General features: G+C 39.5%; 1 protein-coding gene across 1 annotated transcript; it reads right to left on the bottom strand.

The window, feature by feature from the left end:
* Positions 1-15,046: 15,046 nt before the first annotated feature.
* Positions 15,047-16,396, bottom strand: LOC143351380 (odorant receptor 65a-like; the record flags this gene model as incomplete). Its single annotated transcript, XM_076782847.1, has 5 exons — positions 15,047-15,100; positions 15,186-15,318; positions 15,896-16,032; positions 16,106-16,196; positions 16,280-16,396. Coding segments are annotated over 5 exons (532 nt in total), but the record flags the coding sequence as incomplete, so codon positions are not given.
* Positions 16,397-16,846: the final 450 nt, after the last annotated feature.

A 16,846-nucleotide genomic window follows, 5' to 3' on the forward strand; every position in this document is an offset into this window, starting at 1 on the left:
TTATTTAATTATGCAATGTGCAATATTGAAATGTTTCAACTAATGTAATGAAAAAAGAGCTCGTAGATACATTAATTTTTGATTAATGTACATACGAGCAATAGTCACGAGATCCCCACCATCAAACCGTTTAAAAACAAAGGAATAGTGATCCCGTTTGCCAGTATGATACAAAGTATGGGTTGGATTTTAAATTTTAAAAGGACATAGTCGAATATTTTGAAAGGTACAAAACATAGCGTTTCATTTTAGAACAGTAACATGAGTTAGCAGGTACTATCATAAAACTGTTTTAGCCAGTTATATCCCTTTTTACCTGAAGTACAAGGTAAAAAGTACGAGGTACAAGTAAATCGAAATCCGAAAATCATTCACATTATATCAATGTAAATGTAGCGGCCTTTCCATCAGAGTTAAATACAAAATTTTGTAATTTCTGTGAAAACAGAATTTTCATTAGATGTACGTGGTGTTTAAAATTTTTATGTTTTGACTGTTTTTACGAAATATACCATCCAGATTCATGTACTTCATATATTGAAAATAACACATGTTAAATGTAATTGGTAAATTCAACTTTAAAAAAAAATATTGGAAGATCAGACAAAAATATAATGTCACATTTAGTATACGATTAAAATATAATTAAAAAAAAAAGATTTCTTTTAGCAAGGTTTGAACCTGCAGAGCAAAAGAAGCTCGAACTTGCAGCCAAACACCTCACCATTCACACCACGTTAGTTGTTGGTGAATTTGGTTCTATTTTTAAAAATAAGTAGCTGTAATAACTTTAATAATATCTTGCAGTAAAACTTAACCCAAAACCGGGTACCATTCCAACTTTCCCTTGTTAGAACCGAGTTTTCAATTTGTTTTAGCGAAAATCCTAGTCGGTTAAGCTGCTTACTGCTGTTTTTAATTACCAAGCATTTATTTCTCAAGTAACCCTTTGCGAGTAAAACCATTTTGCACATTACTCTAAAACATTTGTGGTATTCGTTTTCAATGCGATTTAAGTAAGCATGTAATGTATAAGATTTCATTTAAGTTTTTCTTCTCTAGAGAAGATAAAGAAAAAGTTTATTTAATTTTTTTTACATAAAATTGAATTCTTCCCAAGATTTATATGAAACACTTAAAAGATCTTTTATAAATTACGCCTATGTATCGGAACAACTATGAAACAAGAAATATAATCATTATTATCCATGGGCTGATTATAGTCAAAGACTAATCGGACATTGAAATGAGAACATAAAACTTAAATGTAAAGTTCCATTTAAATTCATTCAGCCATTTATACTCAATCGTATTAATAATATACATATGTACGCTCATACATAGAAATAATAAAAAAAAATTTCTTCTTTTTCAATAATTAAAATATGATCAGGGGGTCTTAAAACGTGTATTTCCGTAAAATAAATTTTACAAAATTTTTTTTTCATTATGGGTACTTTGCTTATATGCACCTACACAGGTCGGAAAGTAAAAATGCCTTGGGAGTCGAGAATCGCGGCTCGATATTCCAAATCGAATGCCGTAGACGGAAGGTCGGATTTCAGTTGTTAAGAGCGAGAAGGCAAATGTGAGCCTTTCTCTCTCGACTCCCACGAGGCGGTCCGAAATTACTTCGGGCAACTTCGGAATAATCGAGAAAGAGGGTATGTGTCACTTTGCCTTTGTCGACTTTCCGAAACTCCACGAGCTCACGTACGCGTGATCTGCCATGTGTGAGTATTGCACCGGGTGCTGAATCTGGCATCTATGCCAGAGATGCCAGAAAAGCACCGAAGGTGCTTTCTCACACTATGCCAGATCACGCGTACGTGAGCTCGTGGAGTTTCGGAAAGTCGACAAAGGCAAATTGACACATGCCCTCTTTCTCGATTATTCCGAAGCTGCCCGAAGTAATTTCGGTCCGCCTCGTGGGAGTCGAGAGAGAAAGGCTCACATTTGCCTTCTCGCTCTTAACAACTGAAATCCGACCTCCCGTCTACGGCATACGATTTGGAATCTCGAGCCGTGATTTTCGACTGCCCAGGCATTTTTATTTTCCGACCTATGTAGGCGCACATAAGCAAAGTACCCATAATGGAAAAAAAATTTTGTAAAATTTATTTTACGGAAATACACGTTTTAAGACCCTCTGATCATATTTTAATTATTGAAAAAAAAGAAATTTTTTTTTATTATTCCCATGTATGAGCGAACATATGCATATTAATAATACGATTTTTCCAAATCAAAATTCTTTAAGATTGAAAATTAATAAATTAAAATGAGAGTCCACTCTTTGCCAGTATCGTGCACGCTGTGGCATTTTTCAATAAGAAGAGTTCTTATTTTTATAACATAAACAAAAAAGTAGAATTAATAGTTGAGGAAATTAATTAATAATGATTTTCCTCGATATATTTTGAGTTAACCGTATCAATTTGATATGACGAACTAAATATTATATGTTTGATTTGGCTTAATTTTGCATAAAAAAATGATTGTATCGATCCATAAAAATTAATAATGTGCACGATACCGCTCAATGGAAACCACGGAAAGGTGGTGGTCTCTTCCATCAGGAGGGAAATGTAAAAAACTGTTATTTAATTATGCAATGTGCAATATTGAAATGTTTAAACTAACGTAATGAAAAAAGAGCTCGTGAATACATTAATTTTTGATTAATGTACATACGAGCTATAGTCACGAGATTCCCACCATCAAACCGTTTAAAAACAAAGGAATAGTGATCCCGTTTGCCAGTATGATACAAAGTATGGGTTGGATTTTAAATTTGAAAAGGACATAGTCGAATATTTTTAAAGGTACAAAACAGCGTTTCATTTTAGAACAGTAACATGAGTTACCAGGTACTATCATAAAACTGTTTTAGCCAGTTATATCCCTTTTTACCTGAAGTATAAGGTAAAAAGTACGAGGTACAAGTAAATCGAAATCCGAAAATCATTCACATTATATCAATGTAAATGAAGCGGCCTTTCCATCAGAGTTAAATACAAAATTTTGTAATTTCTGTGAGAACAGAATTCTCATTAGATGTACGTGGTTTTTAAAATTTTTATGTTTTGACTGTTTTTACGAAAAATACCATTCAGATTCATGTACTTCATATATTGAAAATAACACATGTTAAATGTAATTGGTAAATTCAACTTTAAAAAAAAATATTCGAAGATCAGACAAAAATATAATGTCACATTTAGCGTACGATTAAAATATAATTAAGAAAAAAAAGATTTCTTTTAGCAGGGTTCGAACCTGCAGAGCAAAAGAAGCTTGAACTTGCAATCAAACACCTCATCCTTCACGGCATGCTGATTATTGGTGAATTTGGTTCTATTCTGGAAGATAAGTAGCTGTAATAACTTTAATAATATCTTGCAGTAAAACTTAACCCAAAATCGGGTACCATTCCAACTTTCCCTTATTAGAATCGAGTTTTCAATTTGTTTTAGCGAAAATCCCAGCCGGTTAAGTTGTTTACTGCTGTTTTTAATTACCAAGCATTTATTTCTCAATTAACCCTTTGCGAGTAAAACCATTTTGCACATTATTCTAAAATATTTGTGGTATTCGTTTTCAATGCGATTTAAGTAAGCATGTAATGTATAAGATTTCATTTAAGTTTTTCTTTTCTAGAGAAGATAAAGAAAAAGTTTATTTAATTTTTCTTACATAAAATTGAATTCTTCCCAAGATTTATATGAAACATTTAAAAGATCTTTTATAAATTACGCCTATGTATCGGAACAACTATGAAACAAGAGATATAATCATTATTATCCATGGGCTGATTATAGACAAAGACTAATCGGACTTTGAAATGAGAACATAAAACTGAAATGTAAAGTTCCATTTAAATTCATTCGGCCATTTATACTCAATCGTATTAATAATATACATATGTACACTCATACATAGGAATAATAAAAAAAAATTTCTTTTTTCGATAATTAAAATATGATCAGGGGGTCTTAAAACGTGTATTTCCGTAAAATAAATTTTACAAAATTTTTTTTCCATTATGGGTACTTTGCTTATGTGCGCCTACATAGGTCGGAAAATAAAAATGCCTGGGCAGTCGAAAATCACGGCTCGAGATTCCAAATCGTATGCCGTAGACGGGAGGTCGGATTTCAGTTGTTAAGAGCGAGAAGGCAAATGTGAGCCTTTCTCTCTCGACTCCCACGAGGCGGACCGAAATTACTTCGGGCAGCTTCGGAATAATCGAGAAAGAGGGCATGTGTCAGTTTGCCTTTGTCGATTTTCCGAAACTCCACGAGCTCACGTACGCGTGATCTGCCATGTGTGAGTATCGCACCGGGTGCTGAATCTGGCATCTATGGTGTGGCCCAGTGTGGCCAGATCTGGTATAGAGCGCATCGAAATCGACATTAGTAACGACAAACTTCCTTAGCATCTAACGGGGTGGTGGGGATAGCAAGCATATACTGACCGCACAAGCTATGGGTACGTGAGCTCGGCACTTCGCACAACTTCGGGAAATCGATAAAGAACGCTAGTTTGAGACTTTCCTTCTTGCTCTTGTAACAGCTGAAATACGAACTTGCGACAATCAACATATTCCAAGTCTCGACTGCCTCGACTCCTGTGGAACATCGCGTACGACTCGGTGTTGCGGGCCGGCCTCCCCGACGGCGTCAGCACGGTGTGTTATGCGGATGACACAATGGTGCTGGCCGTCGGGGCGCACTGGGGGAGGGCCATGCGTCGCGCGGAGGAGGGGTCGCAACGCGTCGTCGACCGGATCAGGGGGATGGGGATGACGGTGGCGGTCCATAAGACCGAGGTGATTGCGTTTCATTCACCTCGGCAGGATCCGCCACCCCCTCTGATCCGGGTGGGTGGGGCTGACATCGAGGTGAAGCCCCAGATCAGGTATCTGGGGCTGATCCTCGATAGCCACTGGCGTTTCGAGGAGCATTTCCGCTGCCTGGTCCCCCGGTTGGAAAGGATGGTTGCGGCTCTGGGCCGGATCCTGCCCAACCTGGGGGGCCCGGCGGGCCGAGTTCGTCGCCTCTATGTGGCAATGGTCCAGTCGGTGGCCCTATACGGGGCCCCCGTCTGGGCGGACGACCTGGCTGCCTCCCGGCGCAGCATGACTATGCTGCGTCGGGTGCAGAGGCGCATGGCGCTCAGGGTCGTCCACGGGTATCGGACCATGTCACATGAGGCGGCGACGGTTCTAGCGGGGATGCCGCCCATGGACCTGCTCGCGCGGTCGCACGCGGTGATGTACCGGCACCGCGTCGACCGTCGCGCGGGGGTGGGGGCGGTCCCGGGCGGGCAGGAACCTGCTTGGGGCGATTTGAAGCGCCAGGCCCGGCAGTCCGTGTTGCTCGCGTGGCAGGAGCGGCTGACTCTGCCAACCGCGGGGCACCGGACTGTCGGGGCGGTTCGGCCACTCCTGAAGGAGTGGCTGGACAGAGGCCATGGCAGCCTCACCTACCGGATGGCATAGGTATTTTCCGGGCATGGCAGCTTCGGAAGATACCTGTGCCGGATAGGGAAGGAGCCGGCGGCGCGTTGCTGCCACTGCGACGCTGAGCAGGACACGGCGGATCATACCCTGGAGGTATGCCCCGCGTGGGAGGGGGAGCGCCGTGTCCTGGTCGGCGTCGTCGGGCGGGATGTCTCGCTGCCGGGCGTGGTGCGCGCCATGCTCGGCAGCGAGGAGAAGTGGAGGGCCGTGGCCTCCTTCTGCGAGAACGTAATGTTGCAGAAGGAGGCCGCGGGGAGGAAGCGCGAGCTTCAGCGGCGCGCTGAAGCTCGCGCTCGTGCAGTGGCCCGAGGTCGTCGCCCGGTCGCGAGGCGTCGCCCGGTCGCGAGGCGTCGCGGGTGGCCGCCTCGGCGTGGCGGATGACCTAGTCTGGGAGGGGGGTCCTGAGGGGACCCTCCTCCCGCCAGGCGGCGCCGGGTCGGACCGGTGGGGGGTAGGAGTGCCTCCCCCTACCGGTCCGACGCAAGGGGAGGCACCCTCGGCGGTCTGGTGCGGCCATGAACGCCCGGCCGCCGAGGGGTGGAAACGGGGTCGCGGGCGGTTGCGAGTTGGGGCTCGCAGCCGCCACTAAACGCGGCCCCGGGACGGATAGCGGCGGGATGGAGTGGCCCCGTCCCGCCGCTATGAGGCAGTGTGTCTACTGGGGGGACCGATTGTCCCCCCGGGGGATGGGCGCGAAAGCGCGGGCACGGGGAGGATACCGGAAGAATGCTTCGAGCGATTCCCGGTATCCTCCCAAAGCGTGCCGAAGGGTCACCGTGGGGTTTTTAGTGGGTAGGTCCCGCGGCTGTCGTTGTACGGGCGCGGGGAATCCCACACACCCCTCCCACCTCTCCCCAAGGAGGTGGGAGGGAGTCTTTCGAAGATTTTCCCCACGACAAAAAAAAAAAAAAAAAAAAAAAGTCTCGACTGCCTCAGCATTTTTGCTTTCCGACCTATGTAAAGTACAAGGAAAGTACCATAATGAAAGAAAAATTTCGAAAATTTTTTTTGACGGAAATACACGTTTTAAGGATAATTATTTAGAAAAGGGGGAGTCTCATTGATGTCGATGATTTTTGAATATGTTGTAGAAATCAACATTTTGAACAACTTTTTCCCATACATATAACCGCCGCTTGGCCTTAGTTTTCGAGATTTTTCTTCAAAAAGATTGCTGCTACTACAATGAATTCTGTATGCAGGGTGTTCGGCCACCCCTGGGAAAAATTTTAATGGGGGATTCTAGAGGCCAAAATAAGACGAAAATCAAGAATACCAATTTGTTGATGGAGGCTTCGTTAAAAAGTTATTAACAATTAAATTCAAAAATTTCAAATCGTTCTGGAAAAATTACTTTTAGTTGGAGGGGTCAATTACAATCATTTTTAGTGAATAGACATACCTCCGAAATCCTATCCACTTTCGAGAAAAAAAATCGGGTAGGTGCTGAAATTTTTCGGTGAAAAAAAAAATTTTCAAATCATTCTAAAAAAATTATTTTCGGTTGCGGGGGTCAATTACAATTCTTTTTGGTCATTATACATACCTTCGAAATCCGACGCACTTTCGAAAAAAAAATTTCTTACCGAAAATCTAATTAGATGCCTAAAATTTTCGACGGAAAAAAAAAATTTCAAATAGTTTTGGAAAAATTATTTTCGGTTGCGAGGATCGATTACAATCATTTTTGGTGAATAGATATACCCCCGAAATCCTACCCATTTTCTAGAAAAAAATTCAAGAAGGTGTGGAATTTTTCGACGGAAAAAAAAAATTTCAAATCGTTTTGGAAAAATTATTTTCGGTTGCGAGGGTCGATTACAATCATTTTTGGTAAATAGACATACCCCCGAAATCTTGCGCATTTTCGAGAAAAAAATTAAAAACAGACGGAACTTTAAACGTTAATAACTTTTTAACGAAGCCTTCATCAACAAATTAGTATTCTTGATTTTCGTCTTATTCTGACCTCTAGAATCCCCCATTAAAATTTTTCCCAGGGGTGGACGAACACCCTGTATATGTTGTATATGTTTGTGACTCTGTATGTGTCAGTCCACGATCACCAATTTTTTCTCTTGTTTGTATTAATCAGAATGACAACCAACAACAAATAATGTAAAGTGTGTCAATCTAAATCTAGTTCTGCACTGATATCGAATATTCCGAAGTATGGAACTCGCCAAATACATTATTTAGGCTATTTAGCTGAATTCTTCTTCCATCGACAATATGATTTTAATGATCGAATAATGAAATTTTTCGAAATAATGGCTGAAATCTTTTTCACTTCTGATAATATCAATAAAGAAAATTGAAATAGAAAATGAATGCGTGGCCGACCGCCTTACGGTGGCCGGTGTAAGAAAATCTAACCCAGACCTAATCCATTATATTAGTTACTAAGTAGAATAGTTAGGTTTAAATAAGGTTTGAATTAGACTTTTTTTTCTACTTAAATCGAGTTTTTAAGCACACCCGTTATACGCATCCATTGCCGACCGCTTCGATGTATCTATAGAAACAATAAACAATCAGTGATTCGACGCTTACACACACGCTGCCACATGCACGTACGTATAGATAAAATTCATTGTAGTAGCAGCGATCTTTCTGAAGAAAAATCTCGAAAACTAAGGCCGAGCGGCGGTTATATGTATAAGAAAAAGTTGTTCAAAATGTTAATTTCTACAACATATTAAAAAATCATCGAAATCGGTGAGACCCTCCCTTTTTTAAATAATTACCGCTGTTACAACAGTGACTCATGCAGGTTGACGACAGTGTTTTGTATTGTTACGAGCGCGAGCGCGAGATCCTGGATTCGGTCGAGAGCAGTGCTAGACCGGTGGTTTTAGTTATATGTAGTTAGGAAAGAGAAAGGAGTTCCGGACGAACCAGGGGCTCTATACCCTGGGAATCGTAGGAAGAGGTTACGCGAATGAACCAGGGGCTCTATACCCTGGGAGCCACGGGGTTAGATTTATAAGGAAAATGTATGGTTTCACGGACGAACCAGAGGCTCTATACCCTGGGAGCCGCTAGAAAGAGTGGACGAATCAGGCGCTTTATACCCTGGGAGCCACGTAGGGTTTTAGGAAGTTTTAGGATCTTGCTCTGTCGTAATGGTAAACCTCGAGCGGTAAAGGTGTACCGGGTTCGTGAGATACCCCTAGTCTTACTATTAATAGGGTTCAGGGTTGTATTAAGTGAATAATGCAAGTGAGAATAACTACTTGAATATATTCTTATCGATGCTCAAGTACAATGGTCAATTAACAGAACTAGTACTATTGCTAGGTTGCCTTGACGACGAAAGTTCTATGTCAGCTTTTACGCGGCGCGTTCGCGGGAGCTACCTCTCGATTAGTCTAATGAACACTTACTAATAAAACCGCTAAGGTAGGTACGTTGTCTGATGGAGATTATAGCCCGATCTTGCCTCGAGTGTCAAAGTAACGTTGTGACTAGAGTTTTAGAAAAACTGAGCTTCTTGAGTAAGAAACCTCGGCCCTTATATACTCGAAATTGCTCTGTACAATGATGGGGTAACACTTCACAGCACGGTCATTGGCACTTTTCACTTTCACATTTTCGGGGTGAGAAGCGGGTGCAGTGACCGGGCCGTTCTACCAGCTGATTCTCGTTGGGGTCTTCGACCTTGCCGTAATCGACAGTGGTGCACCAACCGGGCCCTATTGTCAGTGCAGCAGATCTACTTGCAGGTAAATGGGTAAGTCGAATTTCAATTATTTCTCTATTAATCTTTTACATTCGAAGAATGTTTCGGTACGCACAAATCCAGTCTGTTTTTCCAGTACAGTTTTTAATAACAAACGGTTACAAATGGTTCTTACCGTATTTATTTTAATTTTCTGAAAATAATTCTTTTTTTAATTTTAAAACACTCTGGCTAGAAGCGTCACTCGGGTGCAAAGGATTAATTTCCTAAAAATTCCGAGAGCATCTTCCCATATTTTATACCTTCTTCCCTGGAAACAGCGAATAGAAATAATTAATAAATTCGATTTAGCTGGCTGATTTATCCAATCCGCAGACGTAACAATTGCAGTGGTAGTATTTTTAATTATTTGTATTCGTTCCTCGACGTATCTTCGATGCACATCTTGCTACCTACCCGACGCGGAAGCTCTCTTAGATTCGTCAGTGTTTTTCGTTAATAATTCAAAAACGAAGCCCCATTCGAAATTTTTGCAAAGGAAATTGTTGTTCAGAATCGACTCAACTACCCTACATTTCCGGTTCTTACACCATTTACGGGACACCTTGTATAAATCGTTTTAAAAATTGTTTTACAAATAATCTATATGTATCGAAATAATTGTATATAAGCCATATAATCATCATTATCCGGGAGCTGATCACGCTCAAAATCTAATCAAACGTTGAAACGAGAACATAAAACTTAAATGTAAAGTTTCATTGAAATTCATTCAACCGTTTAGACGCACAGAAAAAAAAATTGACCACAGGCCTGCAGTGTGGCCAGATTTGGCATAATTGAGTGCATCGACGACGATACTAGAAACGACGAACTTCCTTAGCATCTAACGGAGTGGTGAGGATAGCAGGCATATGCTACCGCACGAGCCACGTATACGTGAGCTCGGCATTTCGCACAACTTCGGGAAATCGAGAAAGAAGGCGAGTGTAAGCCTTTCCTTCTTGCTCTTGTAGCAGCTGAAATACTACATTGCGATAATCGGCTGTACTATTCTAATTCTCGGCTACCCCAGCATTTCTACTTTCCGATATACAGGGTGTTCCGATATACAGGGGAGGATACCGGAAGTATGCTACAAGCGATTCCCGGTATCCTCCCAAATCGTGCGGCAGGGTCACCGTGGAGTTTTTGGTGGGCAGGTCCCGCGCCCGTCATTCCATGGGCATTGCCACACATCCCTCCCGCCTCTACACAAAGAGGTATGAGGGAGTCTTTCGAGGAATTTTCCGTTCGGGGAAAGTTCCGGAGGTCCCTGGTGTCGAAAACAATGTTGTGTCCAAAAAAAATGCTAGAGTGGCCGATGGCAGCTCACGTGCGCTGCAAATGGTGCGCTTTTAAGGTTTCTGGCTTTCGTAGGAATTATGTAACAATGGATCGGTCGGGGACTCGAGAGTCGGCCCGCTAGCCGTAGCCATAAAACGCGTGGACAAAGTCGGGGGCCCGGATGCACGCCTGAACAATGTACATACACAATGTATCGGAATAAGTTAAAAACTATAAGACGCATAATCATCCTTATCCGGGTACTTATCACGCTCAAAATCTAATTAGACCTTAAAACGAGAACATAAAACTTAAATATAAAGTTTCATTGAAATTCATTCTGCCGTTAAGACGCAATCATGTTAATAGCATACGTATGCATGTGCATACATAGGTACAGAAAAAAATTTCTTTTTTTCTACTAGTCACAATATGATCAGGAAGTCTTCAAACGTGTATTTCCGTTAAAACAAATATTCGTAATTTTTTTTTCGTTGTGTTATTTTCCTTATACCTTACATAGGTCGGAAAGTAAAAATGCTGGGGCAGCCAAGACTTGGAATCGTATGCCGATTATTGCGAGTTCGTATTTTAGCTGTAGAAGAGCAAGAAGGAAAGTCTCACACTAGCGTTCTTTATCGATTTCCCGATGTTGTACGAAGCGCCGAGTTCACGTACACATGAAGTTCGTCGTTACTAATGTCGATTTCGATGCGCTCAATTATGCCAGATCTGGCCACACTGGTGACTAGTGTTGACGTCGATGCACTTAATTATGCCAAATCTAACAACATTGTGTCACAGTCAGCTGCTAGAATCGTTACAGTGTTCGACGTGAAAGCAAATCCATGCGAAAATTTCATTTATTCTAAGATTCCTTCTTACATTTTTAAATTGAAATGTATTTGAAAAATGAATAACAGTTCTATCCGTAAGTAACTCGGAAAAATCGTAGTGCACGCACACATAGCCACTCACGAATAACATAACCGCGATGCGTGTTTATTTAATTGCATAGTGGTTAGTGCCTGAAAGGATTATTTGTGAGCAGTTGTGGACACTGTGGATAATCGTGGGGCGTGTATGATTGCGTGTGGGTGATTTTTTGTGCACAACATTGCGTATTGGAAGGGGCAAATACCCTCTCTCTATGAAAATCTCTTCGGGCAAATTTCGATATGCCCTTCTGGATTTTCATAGGACAGGTTTAATCTCATTCAACATAAGGTGTTCGCGTTCCCAGGCGTGAACACAAAAATCTAATGCTGTCGATAATGTCGGCAAGTAGAATTTTTTATGTTGTGTGAGAAACACTGGCACTGGCCTGCCGTAACCTTTCGTGCGTACGCAGCTTTTCGCAGATTGCCGTTCCACAGGCGGAACTTTAAACGTTACTAACTTTTTAACGAAGCCACAATCAACAAATTGCTATTCTTGATTTTCGTCTCATTTTGGTTTCTGGAATCTTCTATTAAAATTTTTTCTCAGAGGTGACCAAATACCTTGTGTAGATCCCAAAATAGACTTATTCTCATTTTAAGTCCGAATTTGAATACGACGATCAGTTCACATTACATCGTTCCTCGTTCGCCTTATCGTAGAACTCTAGTTGTTGTAACTGAATAGTAGTCGAAACCACTGTAAAATATATTATACCTGCAATATACGAACAGTCTACGAGTTTCTTACCCAGTTCCCAACAATATACTAAAGGAGAAGAGAATTTTATTGTTAGCCGAGACTTAAGAAAAATTATAATATTTTTCATATCCACATTTGGTGCGCAAGCCAGTTAGGCGACCAATCATCGTGCAATATAAAAAGCTCGTAAGCCACGATCGTACGTAAATGGCAATTACTACGCGCATATATGACATAATCGCAAGAAATTAAGGGATTTTCATTAAATTTAGCAAAGTTGTAGAGCAGCAAAAAATAGCAGATATCTTTGTATATTTTTGCAATATATGAGATCTGTCACCAAATTTTCGTAAAATATAGCAGAGTAGTAATTAATATAACATCAATTGATAAGAAAGACAATGTGACTTGTCGACAATATAGATATGTATACTGTCGTTCACATTACACATACAAGACTGACTTATCATCGAAAAAAAACTTTTACAATGACCTATTTCATAAATTTACTTGCCATTATGTATGCAATATCAGTACCAATTAAAGATACCTACTGCTAGTTGCCGATTAAAAATAATCATATTTCGGTGTTTCATATTTTCGATAAGATTGAAAATGAAGATGATATAAATGATAGTTTTACGTCACTCGTGGTACTGTATTATGTGATATTCTCAACCTCATCGTTTTTTGAAATGACGTTCAACACCATACTTTTTAAGACTACACCGTCAAAAAATAACAATAATGACAATTAACACTTGTTAGAAACAGTAATACAGTAATCGCTTGTTTATGAGAGCTACTTTTTCCCTCCTCATTGTTCGCGGAGCTATCCCGCCCCCATTTCCTTCCCTCCCAATTCCTGAAACCTGGAGGTGAACATTGCAAACCTGGTTATTAAATGTTCATACATACAATTAACCAAACTTCCTCAAAAATATAAAAAAAGAAGGATCACTCTATATGAGTTTAGAGATGTAGCCGATATATTATGAAGCGTGTTAAATTTTGTACGTGGCCGCCTGTTTTTTTTTCGCGAGAAGTTTAAGAATAAAGGTGAGGTATTTGGCAAGATTATATGATAGGAATCTTATTGTTCTGACTCGTGGTTGGAATAGAAGGTTGGGTTTATGGATCTTGGGAAGTTCGAAAAGTTTAAGTGCCTTATATTCCTTTTTGGAGGAGAGCTTCCTGAATGTTATCTGCTAAAATGGCTGCTTTGACGATGACTGATGTCTTTTTTCAATTATGTTTCTGTTGGATCTTTCTGTTGTTTTTTTTTCTTATAGGTGGATACATTTAATAGTTGTGTTTCTATTGTGCATTCCTCTTTGATTATTGTAACTGTGGCATTTGTATTAATACTGTTTCCATAGGTAATTACCGAGTAATAGAACGTGATCTTTTCAGCGTCTGTTAAGCGAGATCGTACCTTGTTTATCGTCCAAGATTTATTACCTTCATTTAGAAAATAGTGAAGTTATATAACGTTTTCTACCGATATGTTTGATAAAATCTTATCAGGTAGCATCCAGTAGATCTCAGAAAGTATTCATCCGATTAATTATAATTAGAAAATAACAATATTAGAATTAGGAAAATAGAAAGTTAATATACTTTTTAAAATATTTGTACTTCAATTTAGTAAAACAAAATTTGATGATAAATGCATATTTTTTCATTTTCAGGGCTCAAATTCACATTTCAATTTTGGCCACTAAACATTCTGTTTATTAATTTAATACATGTTAGAAACTTGGCAAGCTTTATAATACGGTCGCTCATAAACACCGCTATATTTGAGAATAGCTAATTTCAATTTGTTTGTTGATGGTTGCAGCTAAACGAGGAGTCAGAGCCCTAAAGAATAATTAAAAATTAAAGCCAAATTAGGGACTCATACCAGGGCCCTGCTATATCGTCCTCAATAGCGATTAACGTGTCGCGCGGTCGATTAATGGCCCTGGAACCTGGGCACGCTCCCTGGTCGCGTGTTGGAAAATTTCCATTTTCGGGGGTTCCAGTTTGCACCCTGACAGGTGGGCGACAACCTGAACTCGATGGATTTTGGAGATCCAACCCCCCGAGAAGGTACGTCGACTGATTGGCTAGGTGTGTTACGCCTCATCGGCAACTTTTAGTATTGTGGGAAATTGAGAGGACGATAATAAAACTCGCCACTTTCAACAATTAAACTGCTTTTATTTTCCTGGTGATCCGCCCTCTTCGACGTCTTGATCTCTAATGTCTCTTTCTCGGCCCGCCGCGTTTCCAAACATCCTCACACACACACACACACACACATTCAAAGCGATAACGCACCGATCATTCATACCTCGCAATACGACACCTCGGGCCAGGCCCGGTATCCCACAGTATTGAAGACGAACCTTGGAAGAGCTTCGGCAGATTAGTAACAGAATTATAGTTAGAACGTTACTGTAACACTTGTTAAATTCAATAAACACCAAATACGAAAACATTAGTTTCATTCAAAGGAAGGTGGTCCTTCGAGTTTAGTTTAGTCGGCACACCACGTGCAAATTCCAACAGTATCCGAACGAGAAAGAATCAACCACGGATCGAACAACACAACTTGAATGACAAACTGTCTTCGATGAAGTGTATTAAACAAACAATAGGATAGTTGAACCAGTTTAGAAATGGCCGTGAACAAGTAAAAATCTAGTCCAGAAACACATTTAAATAATAGCATTGAATAACCATACGGTGTAACAATTTTATTTACATATACGTATCTATCGTAATATCGCGACTTTTTACTACATTTCCTCTGGATTTACGTCGATCGATCAGTAAAGCACTTCTGACAGAAAAAGAATACTTTACAGAGCAATAGTAACAAGGAGTTATTGTTTCATTGACAACAACATTGTGAAATACGACATGCACGTTTTAAAAGTCTTAAAATTAAATTTTATATTAATTAATACTCGTCTACTAATGTGTGATAAATCATAGTTCCATTATCTTCATACTATTACATACCGTTCCAAAATTCTCTATGTTCATCTCGTATAATCCTCCTGCTGTCAAGGAACATGGTTTACTGCATCTTATTTGCATCATACGGAGTAATCTTTGTACTTCCAGCGGTGTTTGATACCATTGGGACATGTATCTATCAGAATTTGATGGAATTGTTTAAATGTATCAACTTATTTGATACATTCTTGTATATTTAACCATGAAAACTTTTAATTCAGTATAAGCATACACAAACATAATCCCATTTATTTAACATTAAACCTACCGACATTTCATGTATACCCACTCTTACGAAGACTAGTTTAATGATCAGTCTTTCTTTTTCTCTTTTACGAGGTAGCGTCTTTTACAAATAAATATAAATCGTTCAACTGGTCAGATAACCGATAGTAATAGGGAAGACAGACTACACATTTTCCTCAAAAAAACAAGCAATGAGAATAAAAGTGAATATTGAAAAATTCATTGTAGGTATACTATAAGAAAGGTCGTAAAGGTAAATGTCGCTAAAATAACATTGTACGTTTGAAATTTTAGACGAAATTTTAAAAACGGTCGTTTGGTCGATCGTGGCAAGTCTAGTGTTATATCTTTCAAATTTTGAATGATGAATACTTCTTAAATGGACATTGGACGAATTTTTAAACAGATATTAATTGATTTGCTTGGAAGCTCGTTTTTCGTCAACTTTCTTCGCGTTAGAAACTTACATGTTAGTGGCTAAGTCTAAACTGTAATCTAGAAGCACTTGTCCAGGTAAACTGAGAAAGAACAAATGAAAGTTCTGAGCGGTAAAGAAAATACCGTATCTGAAAGCTTGATCAGGTTCGTGCAAGTGTACAACAGTCTAGGAAACAAAATAACGATTTGTTTAACAGTCCTTACAAACAACGTTATCGAAAGATATACATATGTCTTACTTGAAATGCTGTGATGCTAATACCTATCATGTTAAGTCCCATTTGAATTACGAAATTCTTTCGATTTAGATTATCCAGGAACTCAAAAAACCTTGAAATAGAATGAAATGACAAATCAGTTAAACACCATAAAACTGTTTATTTTTAGTTTAATGTTATTTAATTGATACGAACTTGATAGCTTTATTGTGGACTATAACGCACTGCCTAAAGTCTTGATATCCGTTGCCGTTCGAAGCACCTCCCTTTTTAGTCACATTATTATTTTCAGTTGCTTTCCTAATCTTATATCTGTATTTATTAGAATTACTCGTATAAATAAAATTGTGTTTATTTCTACGCAAGTAATCGATATATAAATTGGTGAACTCAGTATTAAATAGTTTTGATGCTCTGTTCTGAGCATGCAGTATATTTATATGCGATACGAACGATTTTTCACAAGCTATTTTGTTCAAGGTTAAGAATGGTAATACAGCAAATTTTGGATAACTGTAAGAAAGGCATAAGCCGAGCTACGCCGATCGGTTTTGTATCTTGCCAAACGTAGAAATGGACATCGAATCAAGGATTAGAAATAAGAATAACAGAATGTGAAACAAATTTATTTTTTATTTTTTGTTTATGAGACTTTCGCTAATATATTGGTGAGGTTTTTCTGATTAAAGTAAAACAAACACGATATTTCTGTATTTAACACGATCTTATAGTCTATCAGTAATAGGTTAATAACAGATTATA

Source organism: Colletes latitarsis, unplaced genomic scaffold (genome assembly GCF_051014445.1).
Source record: "Colletes latitarsis isolate SP2378_abdomen unplaced genomic scaffold, iyColLati1 scaffold0148, whole genome shotgun sequence".
Classification (NCBI taxonomy): domain Eukaryota; kingdom Metazoa; phylum Arthropoda; class Insecta; order Hymenoptera; family Colletidae; genus Colletes; species Colletes latitarsis.